The sequence below is a fragment of the Mercenaria mercenaria genome, chromosome 5 (assembly GCF_021730395.1).
Source record: "Mercenaria mercenaria strain notata chromosome 5, MADL_Memer_1, whole genome shotgun sequence".
Taxonomy (NCBI): domain Eukaryota; kingdom Metazoa; phylum Mollusca; class Bivalvia; order Venerida; family Veneridae; genus Mercenaria; species Mercenaria mercenaria.
In genome coordinates this window covers 89,596,018-89,622,482 of record NC_069365.1, presented here as the reverse complement: position 1 = coordinate 89,622,482, position 26,465 = coordinate 89,596,018, and the positions used below count along the sequence as shown (strand labels likewise).

At 34.3% G+C, this 26,465-nt stretch overlaps 1 protein-coding gene across 2 annotated transcripts in view; it reads right to left on the bottom strand.

Annotated features, from left to right (window-relative positions):
• LOC123557902 (formin-J-like) overlaps window positions 1-26,465 on the bottom strand; it is a 62,963-nt gene that overhangs the window by 25,575 nt on the left and 10,923 nt on the right. For both annotated transcript variants that reach the window (XM_045349677.2, XM_045349678.2), the window contains exons 2-4: window positions 15,134-15,249; window positions 3,527-3,686; window positions 1,944-1,977 (exon numbers count right to left, since the gene is read on the bottom strand). In XM_045349677.2, coding sequence (XP_045205612.2) covers window positions 1,944-1,977; window positions 3,527-3,686; window positions 15,134-15,249 — 310 coding nt within the window. The remainder of the gene's footprint in view (window positions 1-1,943; window positions 1,978-3,526; window positions 3,687-15,133; window positions 15,250-26,465) is intronic.

Sequence of the window (26,465 nt, the reverse complement as noted above, 5' to 3'; positions counted from 1 at the left end):
CTACTACTTTTAACTTTAACTAATTCAATATACACTAATATATGTATTGATCAATGATAAAAGTCAAATATGTTAAACACTTCCTTTATCTTACCGTATTAATCATTTTTCTACAAAAATACCCAAAGGTTTTCTGCAAGACTTCAATTCATATGAGCTTAATGATTCGTAACAAACATTAGTCATAAAACTACAAATTATGCTGATTAACGCTGATTAACTGACTGTTTTTAGAAATATTATATAAGTTTTAATGAATAGATAACGAAATGTGCAACGACAGATCAACAGTGAAACGCGTTTTTGTCCGTTTTGAGTTTTATCAACAGACAGATGTCTGTGGCTTCTTTACAGTGATATTGTAAACCTGAAATAAGTATAAAACTTGACATTTCGATTCTTTATAGTTACATAGAACTTTTCGATGTATTTGTTTGTTTTTGTTTGCATTGGCTCCTTTATCATATTGTTTCTAATAATATGAGTCGCGCCATGTGAAAATCAACATAGTGGGTTTGCGACCAGCATGGATCCAGACCAGCCTGCGCATCCGCGCAGTCTGGTCAGGATCCATGCAGTTCGCTTTTAAAGCCTACTGCAATTAGAGTAACCGTTAGCGAACAGCATGGATCCTGACCAGACTGCGCGGATGCGCAGGCTGGTCTGGATCCATGCTGGTCGCAAACCCACTATGTTGATTTTCTCATGGCGCGGCTCATATGTATTTTAATGTTTCACGAAGATGAACATATCAAACATTCTCTTTTTTATTACATGTCTGCACGTAAAAATCAGCTGATATTGAATCATGTTTGGCGTGTCTCAGTTTCAGGTGTGAAGTAACATGGTACAGAACACAGCTTTCTCAAAACGTAAACGCTGCCTCAGTGTATGTATGGCTGTGCACATGATTCACGTGTACATAAAATGCATATACACAGAACATTGTAGGGCATCGATTTGGGAAAGGCACCACTGAAACAGTTAGCAACCCTTAGACAATCCGGCAAGCTGGTACGTTTAAAAGGAGTAAAAGTGAAACCTTTACGGAGCATACGCTCTGAACAGTTGCCTCTCCGATTGTTTCAACACTTCTCAATTTTTACATGCTATGAAACTTGTTTTCTCACACTTTCATTAAATATTCTTGACTAGCGTTTAGTTACGTTAATTTTTTCACCCGATTACATCTGACCTAGATCAGTATCAATTAAAGAAATAAAACTCTTGTTATTATCTTCCCCAATGCATTCTTTGCCCCTAATTATAGTCCTTGAAGTTTTTACGAATAATGGTGAACTATCATTTTGAATAATATATAAGTAAACCCTAAAATTTCATGGCTAAATTTTTTCTTCAACCGTGAAATTACAACTACTTCACTTACTTACTTACCATTATTTAAAGCCACGAAGGAGGCGTACGTGTCTTTATCGGCAAAAATCCATGTTAAATTGTTTGTTAAATTTGAAAAATTATATTAATTTTATTGACCAATTATATATATATTATAAGTCACATTAACTGATACTTCTGGGTCATACTTTGACTTGGGAAAGATGCCCCGTCGTATGTCATGTATTACAGATAGTTGAATTAATTCACATATATATACATGTAAGTGTAACTTTACTTGTATCGCAGATTGCTATTTGAAGGAAGTTCAATTACAAAGTGAACTGAAGCTATGTATTATTTATTTATTCAACAACCATATAAACGTGGGAGTTTATGTCTTGTATTTATGGCGTCTGTATAAATACATGATAAACATTACAGTATCAACATAATGGGTCAGTACGATCTTTTAATTGAATAGACATTAATTTCTGATATAAACCAACATTATACAGTGCCATGTGCACAAACTTTGTTCGAAATTTATCTGAAACAGTTCACCAATAGCAGATTTAAATATCAATTTATCTTTAGGAAAAACTCACCTTAACTGGTTCAGCACTTCCTGAAGCTTCAGACCTGAAAACGAAAATAAAAAGGTTGAAATGAACTGTCTGAAAAACGTACATGGTGCACGTGCAGAAAGGAACTTCGCACGCTAAAAATAAATGCATCCTTTAATACCATTTTGCACATTTTTGATGTTTTTGCTTTGCAAATTCGGTCGGAAGAAATTGTGCTCAAAAATTGGTTTGACAAATAACTCGCGATGATGAATTGTTCATTCTGAAACATAACTGCATGTAAATTACTTTAAATGTTGTCAACTGACCTTGTTATGTCCACGAATACCATATTTACGACTTAAAAACAAATCGACATTTTGTATGTATTTTATGATGAACTGTTATGATAATTTGTTAATTTATCATAATCATTTTTATATATGGGGAACTTGTAACGTTTTAAATTTCTTTGTATGTAGGAAATTATATCTTTTCTGCATATGTAATACTTGTGAATATGGGTAAAACCCCCAAGTTTTATTACCATCTAACCATTACTTTAAAAACAGAATTAATGAAACTAAAACTACAATGATAAAATCTTTTCAATTTTCATCCGCTTAAATTTCGCTTCAAATGATTGGAGAAGAAAATCATAAAAAAAACTTCAAAGGAAATTAAAATTTAAAAAAAAAATGAAAAAAATGCCAACTCATTTGATAATCAGTCTATTTACTTTCTGATTAACAAGACTTGTTTTGAACTATTTTATAGTATCTTCTATTTTCATATACAACAAGCTATTCGACATGGTGGTAGTTGGAATATTTTGTTGTTGTTCTAATTTTACAAGTGTTTTCACTTAATTTTGTTTGTAATAACTCGAAAGCCAAAATATTGTTTTTACCAAACGAAGAAACTTCTCTAGTTAGCTAGTACAATGTATAAATATCACCACTTGAACCGTTAAGAACATGTCGGAAAGTTAAAGGTCCATTAGTATAGGAAAACATCTAGTGTTTACAAAATGACTGGACATTTACTAAAGAAAACAATATTTAAATATCTTGACCACATGTAGGCAGCAATGCAGCGACTTCTTATGCTAATCTTTGTTTATAAACATTGTTAAAGAAAAAGGTTGGATCGAGTACAGTTGAAATCGATAGGTTAGAAAATATTATGAGGTTTATTTAATAAGTTGAAATTAGCTTACTGCAACAGTTTTTCTATAGTTAAACTTCAGAATATGAAACGAATTCCGCACTACTTTTTCTTAGCTAATTATTCATGTTAAAATCCCCAGTGATAATTATGCAATACCTTATATTCTGTCCACGTTCTATTTTGTACCCAAAAGAAAGAAATTACCGTTTACCATAAAAATCCATGCAACCACTCGAATAAATCAAGGTGTGGACTAATTAAAATTCTCTGGCCATTGACTTTGCAATTTGTGTTCTATTTAAGCTTGAATAAAGGACAAATTGATTATCAGACAAAATTCGCATGCTGAATTTCTAAGAGACGAGCAAAGATAGGAAATGCTAAATTGAAAGCTGCGGGGGGCGGGCTGTCGGAGTAGATTAAGACGGGATATCTTTAGATATACATGTACTTACCATAGAATTCGTTTCTTATTCGGATTCTCTCGTTGATTTTGTCTGTATATATGATGATGCAGTTGATGAATTGCAGTAAAATGTTCTTGTATGAAAGACTGTCCGTCCGTCTGAGCTCATCCACCAAGAAACTGAACCGATATTTCTGCTTCTTTGCGGTCTGAAATACAGAACAAGATATGATTAACGGTTTGTCCCGTTATTTACTGTATTAAACTGGTGTGTCATTCCCTGTCGGCACACTTTCCTCCAAACAACATTTTCTGTACGTTTCAAAATATTCTAATCTTTGTAAAAGATATCTACTCTTTCGTCGCAATTTTGTTTTAGCAAAACAAACCTTGACATTAAGACCAAGGACCGGGGTAATCATTAGTCAGTTTGGTTTTATTTTTCAGAATCTCGGATAGTTTTTTGACCCGGAGACAACCTCACAACCCATTTTCTGACGTTGTCTACTCAGTGAAAGACTTGTCTGCCCTAGAGATAATGGAATGGCCCGTGAATACAGGCTGGAAGATTATTTTGGGTCTAAACATTCTCTTTGACTGACGATAATCAAATTCGTTTTCTGTAAGTATAGGACTCACTAAATTGTACTAGATTATTCATTTCGTTTTCAATAATGACATGGTTTAAGAGCCAAAGCAATAATACTTTGATAATGATGGGATGAAATTGATTAATGAATGTTTAGTAACTAAGTTGACCAAACTCTTGTATCTAAAGGTGTGAATTGATATACAAACTTCCGACAGCATGTCCTCATTTATTTCAAGGGGTTTTGACGTTTTGTTTTGATGTAGGAATACATTAGCCTCTCTGACTGGGAATATAGATGTGGGTTAATGACTTATCGTGTATATATACATGTACAATATATATCATGTATATGTGGCTGACCTGATAGATGTACAGTACTAAATTCAGTCGTAACTTGCAGAATTTTCTCAGAAAATGCTTTTATTTCTCCCAAGATACATCAGCGATAATGATCAGATCTAACTTCAACTACTTGTTAACGATCTTCCGGACAAACACACGAAATATTCGTTCCAACTCTTTGATTGAAAAAAAACCAACAACAAACAACTTAACTTTTGAAGCCGAACATATCAATGTGCGTAAACAAACATGGAAACTATATCATTTAAATACAGGATGTTAAATTTGTCCCTAGAGAAAAAACACTGATGGGTTTCCAATGTACTACGGTCTTGTTATTAAAAACGTTGTCATAATACAAGCAAAAGAGGGAAATTTTGTGAAAAGGCTGTAATTAAATCAGTGGTTCAATGCTGGCCTACTTACACGAAGGCCATTAAGAGAAAAAAGATAACACTAATTGATGCAAAATGGCCGAAAAAGGTGTTAAATAAACGAAATTTGATAGCACTGCCTTTGTTAATACAAACAGATAACGATCCTCCCGCTTGTTCATTATATTCCTGTCACAAAAACGTTTAAGATTGAAAAAAAAAGTCCTGTTTTAGGAATATGAGTTTTTACATGCAATTTAGCAGCAGTTGCTGTCATTAAGGTCGTACTCGGTTATAAATCATCTTCTATTTAAATATACACGTGTTGGGGCGTGAAACAAGGTGATATTTTAGTCCCTTTACAATATTTGTTTTAAAATGACACATTACTAAAAGTGGCGATGTTTTTAAGATATAAGATTATTTGAGTATGACTGAACACCTTTTATTAATAAATCATGGACAGCTGCTTGAAAACCCCAGGAAAAAATAACTGATAGACTTATAAATTTAGATGTTTTTTGTTGTTTTTTACTTGGTGCAATATTGAAAATAGTAAAAGATACATTTTGAAAGTGTTATAAGGCAAATGTATCTAAGAAGAAAAAATAAAATGACGTCCTACGGTCGTTAAGATAGAGATACTGTCAAAATTTCATATTACAAGATGCTGCAATATGCTGCAAGATGCGTGACGGACTATTTCATGTGAAAACCTCTCTCGCGGTATTTACTAAATACATCGCAAAACACCTCTTATCTTACAGAATTCAAAAGCAATTATTAATAAAACTGACAAATAAAATATTTCGGCAAAGAAACTTCTCAAGTCATTATGAAGCTATGTTTTGTCCATTAAATGAAATGTCACACGCTTGGCTTGACTCATTTTTTCTCAAATTCTATATTTTATACTTATATAAAAAAACTGTACGCTACATATTTTTTAAGTGATGTTTTCAGACAAGTCTTAATTGTCATATAGCCAGGCATTGCTTCATCTATTTCTTTTAAATATAGATCTACTTTTGTGATTTTTTTTTGTAGCAAAAACTTTTCATGCAATTTTAGAGAAGACAGTTTTCGAAAATTGATCAGTTACATCCTTTTTCCTTATTAAGAAGTGTGAATTACGCAGTCAGTTTCTTTTATGGCCGACACGTGAAAGGGTTATAAACATGCATCAACAAGGCTTTTAAAGAATATCATATTTCGCATTGCACAAATATTAAATAGCAATTAAAAAAGGAAGATCTATTTATGTATATACACTGTCATTATGACTCATCCCTGATATATAATTAGTATTCATATCACTCTGGTATATGCGTGAAAAGTTTAGGATGTATACCTATGTATATGTGCATGTGAATTTAAAATGAGCAAATTTATACTAAACAATAGATGTAACGTTGAGATGCTTTTCGGCTCGGTGAATAGTTTGCGGGTACTCCTTGTAGTGTTCGTAAAAATAGCCAAAAAAACTAATCAAGCAGTGTTTGAGGTGCGGGGTTCTGTTTTACGTGGGATGTCCTTTTACCCAGGATGCACGCACTTTTTTATATCGCGCAGTATCGTCAACAGAGCAAGTGGAGGCAGGCCCTACCAACCAAGAGCATGAAAAATGTTCATGGTACTGAGCCCAGTACAATACCACGTGTCTCCCACGACGTTATCGGATCTTTACACCTTTACAATTTTACGGGATTTTCTAATTCATATGCATAAAATTTATGCAAATAAGCACCATGTTTCATTTCAGGTCTCGCTAGGAAAAACAGACAGTTTTGCTTACATCATGGTTATTAGGTGATTCGGGTAGACATAAATAAAATTTTAATTGCGATTCTCACTGAATATCAACACCCATTCACAGGCAAATAAGTCACGGTTATCTTTGTACATTGGACCTATTTCACAATATACCATCTTGCTGAAGTGTCAAGCCGGTCTTATTTCTGAATATTTTTGTATTAGAATATGGTTTTGATTAAGTTATAACGTAAAACAAGTTTATGTGAATATATACACATCACACGCAATGTTCGTGGTCGTACATTAACCCGGTGGCTTCATTTGAATAACAAAGTCAGAATACAAAATAGTAAAACATAGTCAAAATTTAGAAGCAGTATCTCACGACAGACAGCAACCGTGGTGACATGATAAAATGACATGTTATGTCAAAGAAATGGGCCGGTATGCATCAACGTTTAAAGTCTGAAATGGCAAGTATTCATTCTGTCATAGCTTTGTTACAGCACATCTATAGTAATGAAATTTTGCAGAGCTGTCTGTCGCTACAGAATGAATATTAATGCAAAGTTCCATTTTTCTAGGTGCTTGATGAAATTCACTTTTAAATGAAATGGCCGCGACTTTATAAAAGAAAAATTTTAGCAGCTGGACTCGTCACAATGTGTATCATTTCTTTTCAGTATAATAGGTCATTATCACATTTTGTGTGTGTGTGTTTCATGAAGACGATGCCGGACTTGATGAAAATGAATTTTATGTTCTGTGTCCTTGACATTTTACAGTATGTACACTCATCCTCTATTTTAATGACGTATGGTGATCAGACAGGGCATTCGCCTCAACATTCATTTATATAATTTAAGCAATTTAACTAATTAAGGTATGACAAAAAGGTTGCAAAAACATGCATTTATCTTTTGATATCATTTTCTGTTATCTTTTATAAAAGATCCAAAATCTGCATTAACGGTTGGTTATAGTTGTCTACATACAATAAACCACTGGCAGGGCTCCAGAGTATCAAAATATTTAATTTGGAATTAAACAAAGGCGATACACATTATATGACATAGTAAACCTTGGGCTGTACAAGAAACTTATTCAAACTAAAGAGATAATATTTTCAAAGGTCGTGCCATATTATAACCATCGATTAAATTATTTATCTTCTAAAGCTACTCAACTAATTAATCCAAAGTTTAGTACGATAAGTTGGTTTCCCGCCTTTAAGTACCGCCATTTTGACTCGCGATGTTTGAAAATACGCATTTATGATAAATTACAAGGTTTTTACCGAATTAATCAGTACTAAAATAGGAAAACCTCCCCCACTTTTCGTCAAAATTCAAAAAGGGCAAAGGAAACCAAAATGTTTGAACGAGATACAACTAATTTCCATCAATTGAATTTCATAACCTGAAAATAAATTACGTTTTATGCTGACACCTGTTATTAATATAAAACACACAATTGCATGTAACGAAAACGGTGGACAATTTAAAATACAGTACAATAATTATTCTGCAGAAATAATCAAAATATTTTCCCGTGTCACGCGTAGAACATATTGACATTACAATGTACATTATACCAGACGACACTTGTAAATTAACTCGTAGATGAAAGGAAAACATAGATGCTGTAACATGTGTAATAAAAGATGTCAAAACTGGAAGTGAGGCATGCAGTGTAATAATAGAAGGCGTATAACTGCACCCAGTGTTACCAATTTATGTTGACCCAGTAAACAACGACTGTCGGACAGTTCAACAGGTTTGTTTCTGACCGACTGAAATGATATCTATAGGTGGACATGTATCTTTTAATCATCATTTGTCAAGAATGTGTAGTATTTATTAACTGTCTACGAAGACGTCAATCTGTCCATTTTTAATACAAAAACTATTGATGTAAAATAGTGTCCTAATTTAAAATAGATTGCTTCTTTATAATTTCTTTGAGACTGGTATCTTGTCTTGTTTTGTAACTTAGTTGAAATATGTTGTGATGAAATGCCAGACAGTTTCTAAAAAATCTGTGTCAAACTAACTATTGTATATTGCCGCCAATGTTCATCACACACGTCTTCTCTGGTCCTTATTTCGTTTGCATGATATATTTGATTTAACTAACTACTGGCTTTATTGTTCATACATATTAATTCAACTTTTGAATAATAAACTAAAATTTGTTTGCAACATGGTTAGTGCTGGGTCAATTAAAAGTAACATATTGTCATAGATATTGCCCTTTGATCTGATGTACGACAATAGTAATGTACATGAGCATGTGAATTTTGCCACAGGTTATTTTTGTTGTATATAGCACAGAGATGCAAAAACAGACTGCCATCTTAACTGTTATTTCATTTTAGTATACCTATAAGCAATGTACCACATCTTGTTCTTGATTTATTACTGCATTGTGTACTTCAAGGAAATTCTCCTCTCTAGTTTTCCCGGAAAAAGTATAGTCAGTTTCAAAATGACCTATTTCATTTAAGGTAAGGCATAGTTAGACATTAACCAGATGATTATATCAACAAAACGTAATAATTTCCAGGCAATATATAATAAAAACAGCACATGTTAAAAATGCACTAACCACCCCTTTTATAGCCTTTGATGAAAAAATAAATTTTGAAACGAAATATAGAGTGTCCCATTTTACAGTATTAAAATTCTTTGTTACAAGATATGTTATATCTGTTGAGTTTTGTTAAAATTTTTCACAGACAGTAGAAGATTTATCTTCTAAAAACCACTTCAAACACAAGTGTGGTAGTCGTCTAATAAAGTAGCATTTTCAATATAAATCAAAACTAACTACTGGTTCATATGAATTCGCTGTAATTCTTTCAAAAGTTTAGATTCTCTCTGTAGCTTCTTGAAAGTTCAATTGACATGTTTGTGATTTACACGACGTGTATATATCATAGTTACTAATTAGACTCCATTTTGAAGAGTATTCGTTCTGTGGGCCACTTCAGGTATAACATGATACCCTGCTGTTTAAAAGCTTGTCTAGGATTATCAGTGTATTTGGTGCCCTTTTACGTTTAATATGGTAGGGCCTACACATTGGCTCGTGTGAAATTTACTAACGGTTTCAGTTCGTGTATTATCTTGTATCCACAGCTCGCTCAAGAAGACCTTGCCTGATGCAAATCAACTGGAGTTACAAGTAAAATATTTTGAACGCTTGCTGAAGTCATAGTTCATCTTTCTTTCACTTTTTTTTTTTGGCGAGACATATGGTTTCATTGTTATTGTCCTTCTCAAATATATAAAAAAAAACAAACTAAGATTGAGTTCTATCCATTTATCTCAGTGTTTGTAGCATTTTTCGCCTATTTTTTTTCTCATTGCAGTTTTCTTAATAAAAAGTTCCATTCATTATATTAGTAAATTTTCAGTGTCACAAAGGTTGACTTGTCTTTTCATGTGGACGGGTTTTTCAAAATAACTGTCAAATCATCTTCCTTTTCAGTGAAAATCGTGAATCATTCTTCGACCTATCTGTCATATTATTCGAGGTTCAAATAAAATTGCATTGACTTGAATGGATATTATGATCCATACAATTTTAAAATGATTTAAACAGAGACGGGCTTGATATCAGTATGATAATATAGTGCTTTAAAATTGTGTTTTATCTCTGTCAAAGGCTTCATCCATGCGTATACTGTGGGCTTAATCAAAATTTCAAAACATTTTAAATCCTTCAATAAATATACGGGCTTAGGTACCAGATTTGAAATATACACCTGTGGACCTAGTTCAAAACACCCTTTAGAATTCTGTTTTCTTGCTAGTTTCAGTGTATTTATTAACCACTTACACATCTTGAATTAAATGAATCTCTGAAGTTCAAACCTTATCCACTTTTGTTTTTTTTATAAGAGTATTTAGGGAATAGTTTCGGGGTTTTTTTTGGAGTGTTTTGCCGTTACTGTTATTGTTGATTTTTGGATTTGTTTTGTCTTGTATTTTTTTGTATGTGTATCTTTTGAAATAACAGCATAAGATAGCTGATCTGAACTAAAGAGAAAGAAACATATTAAGCATACTTCTGGGGTGGGTGGGATCTAGATTCTAGACAAGCTAACTTAAAGATAAAAAATATTTTGTTACAACGCTTTGATGTTGGTAAGACTTGTCGACGAATATGCCATTTGTCTTCTTTGAATGAGGAAGTAGTCTTCTAATTTGTCAAAATAAGTGGCTTTTAGTAAAAGTGCATCTCTATAAACAGTTACACCATCTGTGAGGAATATTAATATAACCATTGATTAATAATTATCATTTGAAATAAAGTAACACTCCATATAAATTGATCTGAACGTCATTGAATGATATGTGTATACTTAAGAAAGGTTCGGGATGGCACATAAATTTGTCCGCACAAACCGTGCAAACGCATACATTTTAGTGTATTATGCGGAAGTCTTGCTTTTTAAAGTAATTTAGTTGATTTGCATAATTATTAGGACATGAGACATGAAATATATATGACCAGGATTGACATATTAGATATTGGGACTGAGTCTGTCTTGATGCTACCTGTGCTAAAGCAAAAATATGACTCGTTTAGTCACAGAAACTAACTAAATGCCCTTGTTATGATTCTGACAATATGGAATAAGTATATGTGACTAATAGAACAACGGGGCTTTTTGACAAAAAGGATTCTAGAGCGTCATGCTGACACGAATTTAGCCGAACAATATTACATGTCAAAACACTTTGTTCTTATTCGTCAGTATTATGACAATTGTTATTTATTAGGTTACACAAAACATCACACCATGTGCAATACTGTTTCTGACAGATTTGTAAGTCATTATTTAGTTATAAAGAAGTATTTCTTAAAGTATGCGGCATTCAAAGTCAAAAAATGTATAGGAATTTTAAAGATAAATTGTCAACATTTATCAAACCTTATGTCCAAACATAATATTATCACTATATCGCGTGCGGAGTTTGATAAATGGCCAAGATTGCCAAAAGGTCACAAATTTGTATTCAAATCCCTCAATTATATACATGTTGGCCGCACAATTGGGCGGTAGGGGGTCGATTTGGGATCAATGTCATCAACAAAACGGCTACAAAAGTCTCAAAAAGACTTGTGTTATCTAAAAACACATTTAAGTACTTTTTGATTTATCTCAGAAGACAAGGGCACCATTCAGTTCTCGCAATTTAGAATTGAATTCACTAAAACATTAACGCTAGATAAGATGTACGTACGGGATCAAGGGGGCTCTGAAAAAGCATTACGAGGATACTACTATCTTCAACAATTACATCAGCAAAATCTAATAAAGAAACATGGAATTTTAGGGAATCATAGGAGGCTATAAATAGTATGCAAACATGGCCAAAAGGCCGGGTTTTTAAAGATTAACCTAGGAATTTGTGTGCAAACAACAAGTTTTGATAAGAATGTTGTAAGGGCACGCTGCGGGGGATTGTAATCCCGGAAAAGGGCTCTTCATTTCTGAAAAGGTTCAAGTTAGATGTCAAGCCGGGTATGAGATAGAATATATAAAGTCAATATTCTTTCTCAATAATTATCAGTTTAACTCCTTCAGAAATACACTACAAGTGACTTAAAATGTCGATTAAGTTGCAATTAAGATATATTCTGCATTATAATCGGATAAAAACTTTGTACACATCGATTACTTGGAAGAAAAATTCGGTTATGACAATAACATACTTAGAAGGAAGCCAGATAAAAGTATATAAAATGACAGAAATACAATAGGCCAGGATATTCCAGGTAGGCAACAACAAAAAGTGGGATGGAATCAGAACAAGGAGGTGAATGTATTCTGCATGAACCAAAAACCAAAAAAAAACCAACATATTTTTGATCTTGCAATATGAACCAATTCATAGATTTGCACCAAGTCCTAAAGCATTTGCACGAGATTTAAAATACTCATCCAAAATAATAGGTCAGGCACTGGATCGCTGGCTCTACCAAACAAATGCCCTAGATAATCTCACAAACTGACTCGATAGATTTAAACATACAAAAAAAGCCATGCAGTTAATCTGTTTTAAAGTGGTTTGGGGTTGTATCGGTGATCATGACCATAACACCCGTGCCATTATTAAACAAACAATATAAACGTAATTTACATGCCCCTTTATCTCATTTCCTGTGATGAAAGGTTCTTAAACAAGTGTAAAATGTAACGAAAAGGACTTCTATCATGTGTAAAAGATCTGAGGACATAAAATCTATTGAATAGAACCTAATCGCTTTTGAAAAGGCTAAAGCCCATTTCACTGCCGGTTTGACTTTTGGTAGCAACAACGGAAGGTTCCATAAAGAATGTCAGGGCTGTATTTGGAAATGACTCACGTGAGAATAGGCCTAAACAGAACAACCATTCTAATAATGACGTCATTTTATTAAAATAGCTTACATACAAAAACTTAAAGAACTTCTTTAATTACTTTCATGCAATTCACTCTATCTCTTTTTCTAATAATCAGTGCAGAATTACACCGAAGTGGCACAAAGGACCGCGTATCTAGCATATACAATGATGAAATAAAATTGAAGAAAGATAAGGTAAATGGTTGAAAGATATCCTCTTTAATCTCAAAAACCCTTTCAGATATTTGACTGCATGGGTATTGTATGCCAACTTATTAATAGAACCACGTTCTTTGGTTTCAGTTGCCTCGTCTGGGCTTGTATTTTTTCGTCAAAGCTGTGGCATTTATCTTGGTAACGGCTTCATACAGACCTGTTTGGACACAGAAATATACATTGCTATAAGGGATATATTTATACACAGACAGTCGGTCCTTCACTGACATGTTGCAATATTGAATGACTATTCTAAGAAATGAAGGAACGGAACAGATTCTCTTTGCGAAGTTACACCTATACTCGTTTCTTAACATTCAAAACGGAGACATCATCAATGAAAAGTAAAAATCAAGGAAAATCTTCTAATTTAATGACAATATTTCATTGTATGCAACTTGTCTCTAATTTACCTAAATTGGGACTTATAGGCTCTAAATTACCAGTTGAAAAGTTAAACAAGACTATTACACAGTATTAAAAGAAGTCTCTAGACTCCTTCAATTCCCGATACACTGTCAAAAATGTGGTGAAAGAACGAATGCAAAAAGAAAAGAAAAGTAAAAGGAAGTGTGTTAAGGACCATCCAAACTCGGCATTATTATCAATCAAGAGGTATGCGCATTGTAAACTTGCACGAGGATCTGCAAATACAATTGCTGACAAAGCAGGTGCTTCAGTATCGATTGTGAACTACTTTTCAGGTGACAAGTTTAGTATTTTATTAACACACACCATGCTGACACATTCTGAACACGAAAAAAGGAGTGCAACTTAATAAATTAATAATTATCAATGAAGTACAGTCTAGTGTTTTAACTGAATGAAATTGTCCTTTCAGCCAATGCGTGGACCACCGCGAAGTTGACACCAAACTTAATGTTCTTTTTATTTGCATATGATGTCCTTTTGCACCTCGTAAATTCCTTTTTAAAGCATCAATGCACAGTGGCGAACATGCTCACTTGACTATGATTTTTAAAATGTTTTAAGTTGTCAGTAATAAATTTATTACATTTGTTGAAATTAACCGCATAGCTGATCTAGTAGCTCATATCTCAGTGTTTATTTTCCTCCTGTAATCCTCTCACCAGACGTGAATGGCCATAAGTTTGGGTGTTGAATTTAATTTTACCAAATTTACCAAGAACGTGATATGATGAGGTTTAAAACCTCGTAAATTGAGAAGATAACTAAAGCGGCAGGTTTTTTATTGACCGTCAATATCTGTGATTTTACAGATGCTATCTACTTATCAAGGGCGTGAAAGAATCCAAAACAGTCCTTTGATAAGTAATCACTGAACAGTTAGAAGTAGACCATCGGTTAATGGTGTCACCGAATGTTTTAATTAAACGCTGTATAGTTTCATCTCTCACTCCACGAGTATGGATAGGCTATTTGCAGTATGCCAAAATCACTTCAGTTTCGAAGATGACGACGTTCTTCGCTTGGTCAAGAGTTAAACCAGAGATGTTAAAAATGCTGGTTTCTGTCATATTGTGACCACCCAACAAGAACAGCGTCATTGATGACGTTCATAAAAATAGTTTAAACAAATGTCCGGGGAAATATCTAGGGGTCTAGATATGAGGATTGTTTTACAATGAACAACAAAAATAGGTGTTGAAATGATTGATCAAGTAATGCTGAAACAATAATGCGACAACTTGAACGCATGTATAATTATATGTCAAAAATAAATATCAATCATGAGACGTGTGTGAAGATACTAACCAGATGTCCGAGGAAAGTTGACAAAATATTGAAGTGTTTAGTTAGTTAAGTCTTATAATTTATATTGCTACACCTGCATTGCCAAAGCGTAAACGCTTCGACCTTCCAGAACTATTAACAAAGCCATTTCTGATAATAAAGAAATGCATGTTACATATGTTCAGTGGATTTGAAAAGAAGGACCGACTGTTCTGAAGTAGTTCTTCAAAACAGAAAGACGATTGATTCTGCTATGACCTACCTTGTGATGTTCGAGAGCATCCAATGCAGTTGAGTAGCCATCTTTCGAGTAGACACAGAGGGCAGACAGGAGCTCGAACACTTGCTGCTTTACTGGTACATTTTCTATGGAGAGTGCTGAAATCAAAAGCAAACATCAGACATTAACTACCATTTAAATACAGTTCGCATCGTATTCATATTCAGCTAGGACGACAGTGTCCTTATTAGGAAAACGCTGGTTTTAAAACGTCAGCAACTTCAAATACTGCGGTTTGGAGACAGAAAAAGTCACTGATTAATTGCGAGGACAATGCAAATATGCAACACGATTCATTACTAACACAGCTTAATGCATCAATTAGAACATTCCACATTAGTTTATAATTCTGTGAACATAAACGTGGTTAAAAATAAGAGCCGTGCCATAACAAAACCAACATAGTGGCTTTGCGACCAGCATGGATCCAGATCAGCCTGCGCATCCGCGCAGTCTGGTCAGGATCAATGCTGTTCGCTAACAGTTTCTCTAATTGCAATAGGCTTTGAAAGCGAACAGCATGAATCCTGACCAGACTGCGCGGATGCGCAGGTTAGTCTGGATCCATGCTGATCGCAAAGCCACTATGTTGGTTTTCTCATGGCGCGGCTCATATTAAGTATTATGCACTATGTTTTCTTAAAGGGCGGAATATATTTAAACTGAACCCGGATTTCAAAAGATATATCAATCTTCAATATTTTTATATATTATTCAAAAACTGTTTTCCAAGTTATATATAACATCTCCTATTTCAACTTATTTTACAGTTCAAAATTGTAAAGAAATCAACTGCGCGTTTGAAAACGAAATGACATGAAACATACAGGGCTACTTGAATGAAATTTAAAAAAAAACACAAATTATTTCACGGGGGAGATAGTTGGTTCTATGCAGGCGCCTGGACGAACCTAAAATAATGTCTGCAATTAAACATGGGTTTTCTATTTCTCCACCATTGGTCTTGAAAAGTGCCTTATGATCAATTAGTGCCACCTTGAGTTAAGGTATTACGTAATTACGTAATCTTCGTATGCGATTTCGACATTCTCCGGCTTTTACGGAATGCCATGTGCGCGATGAGCTATATTTACGTCCGAAGATTGCCGACTTGACTAAGTAGAACACGTGACCTCACGTAAATTGCCGAATGTCATTACGGGTCTACTACCCTAAAACTCAATAAAAACGTGGAAAACGATACCGCCATCAAATGTCCTTGGTATTTAATTTTTTCCTTCCATTAGTTTACCTGCAAGACCAATCTCTGTCCTTGCAAATATGTTCTTTTTCAGGAAGTCTTGGCAACATTTTCTGAAGAGTGCTTAATTATGTATTAAGAAAAGAACCGGTAAAAGCACTTTTCTGAGATTGATTCCAGCGTCTTGAGATTAGCTTTAGAATGATCAGGCTTTAAGTGTGAATTCCGACACACTGTATTGCTTCGTTTTGCTCTCAATGAAGATAAATGACATACAATCTCCGGAAGGGCTTTTGTTACAAGAATGATACTCGGTGAACAGCCAACATGGAGCTTCCAAAAAAAAAAAAAAAAAAAAAAACACCCGAATTTATTGAAAATACATTTATACAACCTGTATACTTCTGTATACTTTAATAAAAAGTCATGTTTGGTAGTGATGTAGAGTTAGCATGTGCCACGCCGTAAGAAATTACGCTCGCGTGCGGATTAGTCACATAACTCAACAATAGTATTTCATATATTGCCAATATCATAAAAACTGATATACCAAATTTACATTTTTCTCTTTTGATACAATCTCTGATTATTGTGCAGAGAAATATGCATTCTGTTTACAAGACCAGATATATTGATACAAGCTTGCTTTAGTCTGGACTAAGGTTTTCCAGATCACCTTTCCGATACACCTTCATATTAACACCTCTTTTATCTTTCATTTCCTTTACCATGGCTAGAAAGATACGAAGGCTATTAGGTAACACTTTCTAATAACCTGCCAATCACTCGACGAATTTATCCCCTTCTAATCGCAACATATCCACACTTAAAGATTATATAATTACAGGCCCATATCAAAAGCCATGTTTAAACTATACGAGAATGTTCTTCGATTTTTCATTGATACGACAAACACTTTATTTCATTATCATACTCCGGTTTTTATTAAACTGATCATAATAACCGCAACGCTTTTATCCTAATCTGATTGATTTGTATTGAAATGTAAAGTTTGATTTAGGTGGGCTCGTATCAAAAGTCTTTCAACTGCTGACGCCATTATTGCTGTAACGGTTACAGTTAAGGGTTAAGGTCAGATTGTTCGCCGGTTGAAATGGAAGTCCCTGTATCTACGTTGGTATAATACCTTATCAGCATTCAAATAAACCAAGTCCTTTTCTGCAATGGAAGCATTCTGTAATATAATCTGAACAATCCTTAATGATTGTACCGCGGTCAGTTCTGTATACCAGTATTTCAAGTACAAACGTGTGATTGACGTGTGTTTGGACAACGGTAATATATAGTACCAGTTCCAGTTCCGTTTTCCGTATCTAAAAATAGCTCCCGCAAACAGAACTCAGAGCAAAAAATAAAACATTCGCACTGTAACCTAAATGCAGCAAGCCAGATAAAAATTCGGCTATGTTACTTACTGAAGTCCCTCAAATTCCATACAATTTTTCACCTAGATAGCAAAACCTTTAAGCTGTGAAATCGCTAATCAATGGTAATAACGCTGCATACCGCCGAGTGCAATCGTTGGTTCGGTACTGCGATGTGTAAGACATGTTAAAGAGGTGAATGCAATCAAAAGCTTTCTCAAATTCCATTTAACTGATGTGTCATGTTTGTAATGTTGTCGAAACGTGTGAAAGTCATTCATAGAATGTTCAAACACTTAACTCTTAAGTTCTTTAAGTTCCACAAGTTATGACATCCTACAGATTTCGTGTTGTTGTTGCCATTCTGGATTAGCATTTTAAGACCTCTTGAGCATTTCCTATGATACCGCCATTGATTTGCAATTTATCCACGCAAGTTAGAGCTATGAATTGCATAACATATGTCGTAACAAATACGATTGGAAGTGTTTTGGACTTGCAGAAACTTTGGCCTTATTTGTTTAATATTGGTCTAAATGAATTGTTTCATACCAAAGTTGTACTATGGATTTGTTTGTTTGTGTCATAACGGATAAGACCTGAGATTTTCACTAAAGACCTCTGGCCCTAAAACAAAAACAAGGGATTTGTGTGTTTGAAAAGGAAATGTGTGATGACGTGACAAAAAATAAAATTTTTGCCATATTAAATAAATAAATCTGGCATAATAATAGAGCACTTCTATTTGTAAACTCGCGTTTTTGCATTTAGATAAAAAAAATGCATTTTAAAATTGGAGAATCTTGACGCTGTTTCACGTTTATTTAGCTGCAATGTTATTAATACTTTTTACCTGTTTAATTACCACAAGAATGCTGGGCTAATGCATCCTGCAAAACAGCCATTCAGAATAAGATAGGGACATTAACCATCAGCGTAATAAAATGTATACACATAAATACATATCTTACTTTTTATAATTAGCTTTATTTGAATAAATTTCCAAAATTTCAGTGGATTTATATTCCTACTGCCAGCGTCATCTCGTAATAAAATGTAGATCTTATCAAAACTGACGTGTTTAAGGTAACGCTTTCTGCACAAAGTGAAAAGGACCTAAGTATATGATTTCAAGATGTACCAGTGCAACGCAAAATACAATTATATAAAGGCGAGAGAACCCATGCGCAGAATTTGTGACATGCACACCAGGCGTGCATGCCACAGTAAGGCCATTCATAAGTTCAACGACTTCGAAAAGGAGAACAACCAACACACGTCTGCAAATACTGTAATGCACCGTGGTTTCAGACTGATACCTACTGTTTCAACAAAATGACATGTTCAATGATGTTGATGAACACACTAATTGTTTAAATGAAATTGCAATTTAAGGTGCAGTGTGAACACCAACAACACCTGAATTATAATTATATGCATTACTGCATAGTTTCTATTCTACCCCACATTTCTGCTCCCCGAATACCACATGAAAGGATACAACCAATATGAAATAGTTAGTTACTAAAAAATGCAGTTTTCAATTATTTCGTGCTAAGTACAAGTAAAGATGGTGAAGGGAAATGTGTATCTCTGGTGACATTAATATAAGTAAAACAATTAATTTTATTTATTAAGACCATGGTAGACTAAAGATGTTTATACTAGATCTAACCTGTTTAAAATTACACCAAATGATATTTAGTCAAATATATCTGATGTTTATGCCAAAACTGCTCATTTTAATTGAACTATGGGTGGATCTAAACAACTAAAAATCTGTGACGATGGCGTGCTTCTCTATTTTGGTGCACTCAGAGAATCGCAAGGCCGATTACGTGGAGAGTCCAAAATGATTTCTGGGAAAATAATAATACATAGTCGTTTACATAAATAGTATCAAAATTATGCAATCTTTCCATCAGGGAAACCTGGTGTGAATTACATGGGAATATAAATGCACACTGAACACCGCCAAGATTTGATAACCTGATACCTAGTGTTGACGACCTGTCAAGAACACAAAGGAAAATGCAACGTGACTCTTGTTCTTTATTAGTAAAATGTTTTACATATAGACAGTTTGTCTTGAAATTAACATGCATTTCAAATTAACAGAGCTGAAACATAAATGCATTATTCAATGGTGTACTGCAGATTTATAACAAAAGATAAAAGGAAAATCTTGAGATTATAGAATGAGATCCAATACTCTCAAAATCTGTTCAAACATGAATCCCCTACAAATTTCACATAAACCTTTTTTATAATGATGATAAACTATACGTTGGTTCATTTTTTTCTTCAAATTAATGAGACTCGGGTATTTAATAACCCACATCCTGAAATATAAGGTATTCAGTTTGGAAATCTGACACAGACCATATGAAAATAACCGTACAACATTTCTCTTTTAAAATTGCTTCCACCATTTTCACCTACCTAAGATTTCGCTTAGGTTTGATGGCTGATTAAAACACTTACAAAATTATGAGAAATCTACATATCTCGCCAGATTTTGTTTCAACATAGGTTTGGACTTCAATCAGTCCAATATCTATATCTATACATGGAACTGTAATGAAGACCTTTTTGCAATCTTCTTGCAACATCCTTAACAAGACATAATTTAAAGTTGGGTAGGAGTAGGGAGAGCAGAGAGAGAGAACACGGCGGTATGAAAAATGAAAACAGGAAACCAAGGTGAACTAAACTGTCTTATGTTTTAACGACACTGTAATTGTCCTCAAAAATATTCGTCCTCATTTGTCATGATGACTCATACGCATAGTGATGTTTGCATTTAATTTACTTATCAAACAGAGAAACACTGGTTTAAACTACGAAGAGACGCAGAGATTAAAATCCATGTTTCAAGATATCTGTTTAAATACAAACACGCCTAACATTATTACAACTTGGACAAATTCCACTTCTCGCCAAGTGACCATTGATAAAAATCGGAAACTTGGTCAAATAAACGTTTGAAAAGGACAGAAATAATAAGTACATTTCTGTTTAAACTGAGATAGTTTGTGGACCCAAAAGGCCATTCATTTAACCAAAAACTGTAGGCCAAATAACGGAAACAAGTAACCTCTAGTAGTACAGATGGCCTACGTTCTGGGCTTGTATTTAACAAGGTTCGAAGTTTGAAACTTAGGCTTAGGAACATCAAATATTCAAAGACAATTTAGCATTTCAAAACCTACGTCTAAATTTCAGACGTGAAACGTTGGTACATACGGACCATGTCATATCCTAATAAATTAAATGACTTTGGAGAAAAAATAAACATTACATAAAACGTACATTTAGGCAAAAGATTCGAAAAAAAAAGCATAGCATTGAAACAAATCTGGCAATATTTTCCAAGGACTAAGAGAATTCCAGTTAAATGTTTTTCTTCGGTCCAACAGAGACTCCTCCTTCATCGTCAACACTCTTCAACTGTGGGTTTCTTGGTATATCGATATGAATCGGTCCTATAAATAGTTAATTTCATCACGAACAATTTGACCAAAATACTTTACAGCTATGAGAATTGTTGTGGAAAAATGTATTTCATACAGGTTATAGAGATAACCTCACAGCTGATTCCGCGTATACAACGATAACCTTAAAGGTTATCCAAATCCTACTTGTGATACTGAAGAGACGACAAAGGCGGTTTAAGTGGACAAAACAGCTGTTGTACAGGAAAGATACAGAGAAAATACCGGTGAATCTGTGAGAATAAACAAAGATAATGATTACTTAATGAGTCATTGAAATAGTTTCGTTTTATTTCAAGGTCCAGAATTCTTACCATAGGTGGTATTTAAGTAATTTAAAATCGGCTTTGGTGTTATATCTCCTAATCTGGGTACACTGTTCCCAACTGTGCTTTATAAGTTTAGAGGTGCAACTTGCGATGAATTCTCTTGTGTCTCAATAAGATATTTTTGAGGTGTTACATACTGCTAGTAAATGTGTTCTGTTCTCTTGCAACACAACAACACTCTTACTGCAAGTATTAACCAGATTTGTGTAGAATTTGGTATATAGTTCGCACTGAGTATTTGTACATTTGTATGAATCTTCAGCAAAAAAAAGGCATCGAATGCTGTCCCAAAATTAAGTGGAATCATAAATGCTTCAACAGAGCTGTTCGTAGGATGACACATGCCCCGATGGCACTTTGAATGAATAGTTATGGCGATGTTAGAGTTTAGGACTTGACCTACGGAGCTGGTCTTGCGCACGACACAGCGTCTTACTGTGTCACACATTATGCATAGTTATTTTAAATCCATGCATGAATGACAAAGATTATGGACCGGACATGCCCATCAATGCACTATCATGTAAAATGATCTTTAACGTCTAAGTGTGACTTGACCTTTGAGCTACGGACTGGGTCTTGCGCACTGCACGTCGTCACTGTGGTAACATTCATGCAAGTTATTTGAAAAATCCATCCATCGATTGAACAAAGATATGGACCGGTCACGCCCATCAATGCACTATCCTTTAACGTCTAAGTGTGACTTTGACCTTTGAGCTACAGACCTGGGTCTTGCGCACTGCACGTCGTCTTACTGTGGTACACATTCATGCCAAGTTATTTGAAAATCCATCCATCGATGACAAAGATATGGACCGGACACGCCCATCAATGCACTATCCTTAACGTCTAAGTGTGACCTTGACCTTTGAGCTACGGACCTGGGTCTTGCGCACTGCACGTCGTCTTACTGTGGTACACATTCATGCCAAGTTATTTGAAAATCCATCCATCGATGACAAAGATATGGACCGGACACGCCCATCAATGCACTATCCTTTAACGTCTAAGTGTGACCTTGACCTTTGAGCTACGGACCTGGGTCTTGCGCACTGCACGTCGTCTTACTGTGGTACACATTCATGCCAAGTTATTTGAAAATCCATCCATCGATGACAAAGATATGGACCGGACACGAAAATTGCGGACAGACCGACAGACTGACAGACCGACAGACCGACAGACTGACAGACCGACAGACAGACAGACGGTTTAAAAACTATATGCCTCCCTTCGGGGGCATAAAAATATTCTTCTGCAATAGTCGTGAAATTTTAGCTTTGATTTATATGGCAGTTGAGTAAGTTCTTGGTGTCGACGTTTTGTTGAAACCTATCATTGTTTTGAAGAGATATCGACAGTAACAAACCATTTAATCAATTTTTATTATAAAATAAACTTCTTTTCCGCCCTATTGCAGATAGTGTTGAAAATAACAAATCTCGTTTCATACATAATTTTATGACTTTCTAAAATGCAACGTTGCTGCAGTCTCACGACACTGACACTATTATATATATACAGATTAAAACACGAGATTGCATGATTTGAGGAACGCCTATGATACAAGAATATACGAAATTAACATATTAATGGCAAATAAACCCACTTGTCTTTGCAATAAATCTTAGCAGTTGACTACACAAGGTAAATTTCTCTTCACTGATGTAAATATATATCTGTCTTCAATACAATTCCCACCGAACGTTCAGATTTTATGTACATGTCCCTTGTTGACTGGTTATTTTATATGGTATCTTATTACTGATTTCGCCGTCCTTCCATTTGAATTCTTTCACATTTTTCTTTAAAAAAATCTCAAAACAATATCCTGTCATAAACTTAGTATTGTTCCTATGTTTTGCAATGTACGATGAATTTATTAGATGTACAAAAAAGACTTTGTGCTGAGAAGGCTTGTGAACAGAACCAAATTTTATCTTAGATTTATACATAAGAATGGAATAGAAACCTCTTGGTTTTCTTTCAAGTGCTATATAGTCCAAAAAATGGGACGTTAACAACTAGGAAACAGAAGTCAGTTATAACAATTTCAAGAAACATACCTTTAACTCATTTATTCTAATACTCCATGGTGGGTAAGAGAGTTTACCTTTGGGTGTTGAAATATTTGTTTTATTTGACACTAAAACATAATAATTTGCTTTATTAGCACTGGTAAATATGGATCTTTTTTTTTCAACAAATATTTATGAATGAAAATGTTTCTTTTCGTGTATAAAAGGGCTTTGCTTATTATTTCTGCCATAGACCAGTATCAACAAAAGCGTTAAGCCGATTTTTTGAAAAATTTCAATTAATAAGGACACAAGTGTTTTAAGGATACGGTGTAAATATGCCAAATCAGTATTAAAGATATTTGGTATTAAGAGGTCAGATTATCAAATGAAATGTATACAATGCCCCTTGGCCACACTTGCTGAAACATTACCAACCTGTTAAACTATTATCCTAAATAGAAAATCGCCCACTTATCAGAAAGTAAGATCTGCAAATGTCATTTAAGCCATTAACCTTTTTTCCTGTTGTATATGTGCTTGTTGTACGATCTCAAAATTCAATAACGTCCAAAAATAGCCTACAAAGCAATTAATAGTGAACAAATGTTTTTGTTTAGCTGAAAAGGGTGAAACAAAGCGTTGGGCGTGATCCTTAATTTGCTATATATCTCTAATGGCTAATTTTACACCTGAAATCAAAATGTAATTAGGTTTTAAGACCCATGTCACCTCGACTTAATTAAAGGTTTGGGGAACTTGATTATCGCCATTTTGATCGTTTTTCTTAAATCACTCGGTAACGAAATGACAGACTCAAGTGGGCTATATTGCAGTTAATTGATTATTGTATAATAGAATACATAGGCAAGATTGGATACCCATGTTATAATGGTTTATAATCATTTAAATGACACCCCGGGTGGTCCTTGATTGTTTGTTTACACTTCACTTTTACTTCAGTCTCTGGTCTGACCTTCCAGTTGACCTGTCATTAGCTATTGCGCTGACAAAGACTCCCGAGAATTGGCGATGCTGGCCGTAGAGGATGTCAGTTTATATGATTGTTGATGAGAAAACACTCAATTCCTTGAAACCATAATGATTGTGTAAATATATACTATAAGAGATGCGTAAAGAATTTCGGCGTGATGCTTTCCCCGTTGACAAATGAAAAGAAGGTGATAACATATCTTACACAAAGTTTTATAGGCCATCTTTATGAGCAACACTTTTTGAGGGTAGGATGGTGATTGTGGAAGCAGCGCTGGTATTTCAAACGGATTGTTGGAGTGTAGGTCCTGTCTAAATTGCCAACATGTCAACATTCATGACCTTAATATGTACTTTTCAATGTTCTTAAAACTGAACCAAGTATAGGCACTACTGAGAACAGTAACCGTTTTTATAAGCGTCATTTGCGCTGTAACAATCTAAAAAAATGCTATGTGCAGTGCAATCAGCGCTGAAAGACATTAAATGAAGTCATTTCCTGTCAACTCTTCATAAAATAATTCCCATGAGCATAAGAAAATCAACACAAGAATCAATGCTTGAATGCAGTCACAGGAAATTAAAATGGTGGGCGAGGAACTGTTATAATAGAAAAGGCACAGTTAAATAAACATGACAAATTTGAAATTAATGCTATCCATTTAACATTAATCAAAATTAATAAATGCTACTTTTTGTTTGATGAAAGTTTCCGCTAAAAGCGAAAAGTCAAACGTTTACGCCTGATCATCGTCGGTTAAGCAGTATTTCAGTTGATGAATTGGACTTTGGTTTGTATTGATGTTCTTGTTGTTTCTACATGATAGTAGTCATTCAGTAGTAGTAGTAGCAGCAGCAGCTATAGCAAAAGCAAAAGCAGTACCGATCATCTTCATTAATAGTCATCATCATAATCACTATCACCATCATCATCATCAGCAACAGCAGCATTGTTATCGTCATCATTTCATTATCAACATCATTTCCTTCGTCAACAACACCAAAACGTTTATCGTCATCATGATCATCATCATGGTCAGCAACAGTCGACTTCTGTTTAAAACTGGAACTTTTCTTCATGTGCGTGAAATGTGTTTTCCTTCCTCCTTAAAATTTTAAACTCCAGGCAACACTATCTATTCAAAGCATCATAAAAGAACTGATTCTAAAAGAGTATTTTATTACATAAACTGGTAATAAAGAGAGGCAAATAATCCATTTGATCGACAAGTTAGACTATGTACGGGCTGCGGCTTTGTGCTTCAATGTTTGTATAGAATCTTAAAACCGAGCTTATTCTATTGTAAATGAATGATAAATTGTGCAATAACAGCGATTTAGTTTTCAATTAGATAGATATACATTTAAATTACAGGCCGTACATCAGTTTGAGTTTATTGAAAAAATGTGATCGATGTCCTGATCACATCGATCAGTTAACAAATGCTCAACTTGATCGTCAATTAATTGACATGTAAATAATAGAAAAAGTGACATGAACAGACTGCTGCTTAGCAGCTTGTCAAGCGCTTCGTGACCTCAGAAACGTTCCGGTGCTGACATGACAAAATGTGAATGTGAAAGTAACACGCTTTAGTAAGCAGAAAAGGAATCCTTTCGGCCGTTTCCGTTGTAACTTTCCGCGGTAAAGAGTCCTTTCGGTACTTTCAGAATGACGGAAAGAATTCTGTTATAGAATGGAATAGTTTTAAAGACTAACAGATACTAAAAGGGTTACTGTTGACCTACGAACATTTCTCTCTAAACGGATGACCAAATTTCGTTCGATCATACAGTTACGATGAGATGTTGGCAATTTTCTTAAAAGCTGTGTCATTTTACTTTGAAGATTTTTAAGACCGGCATAAACCAATATTAACTTTTTAACAAA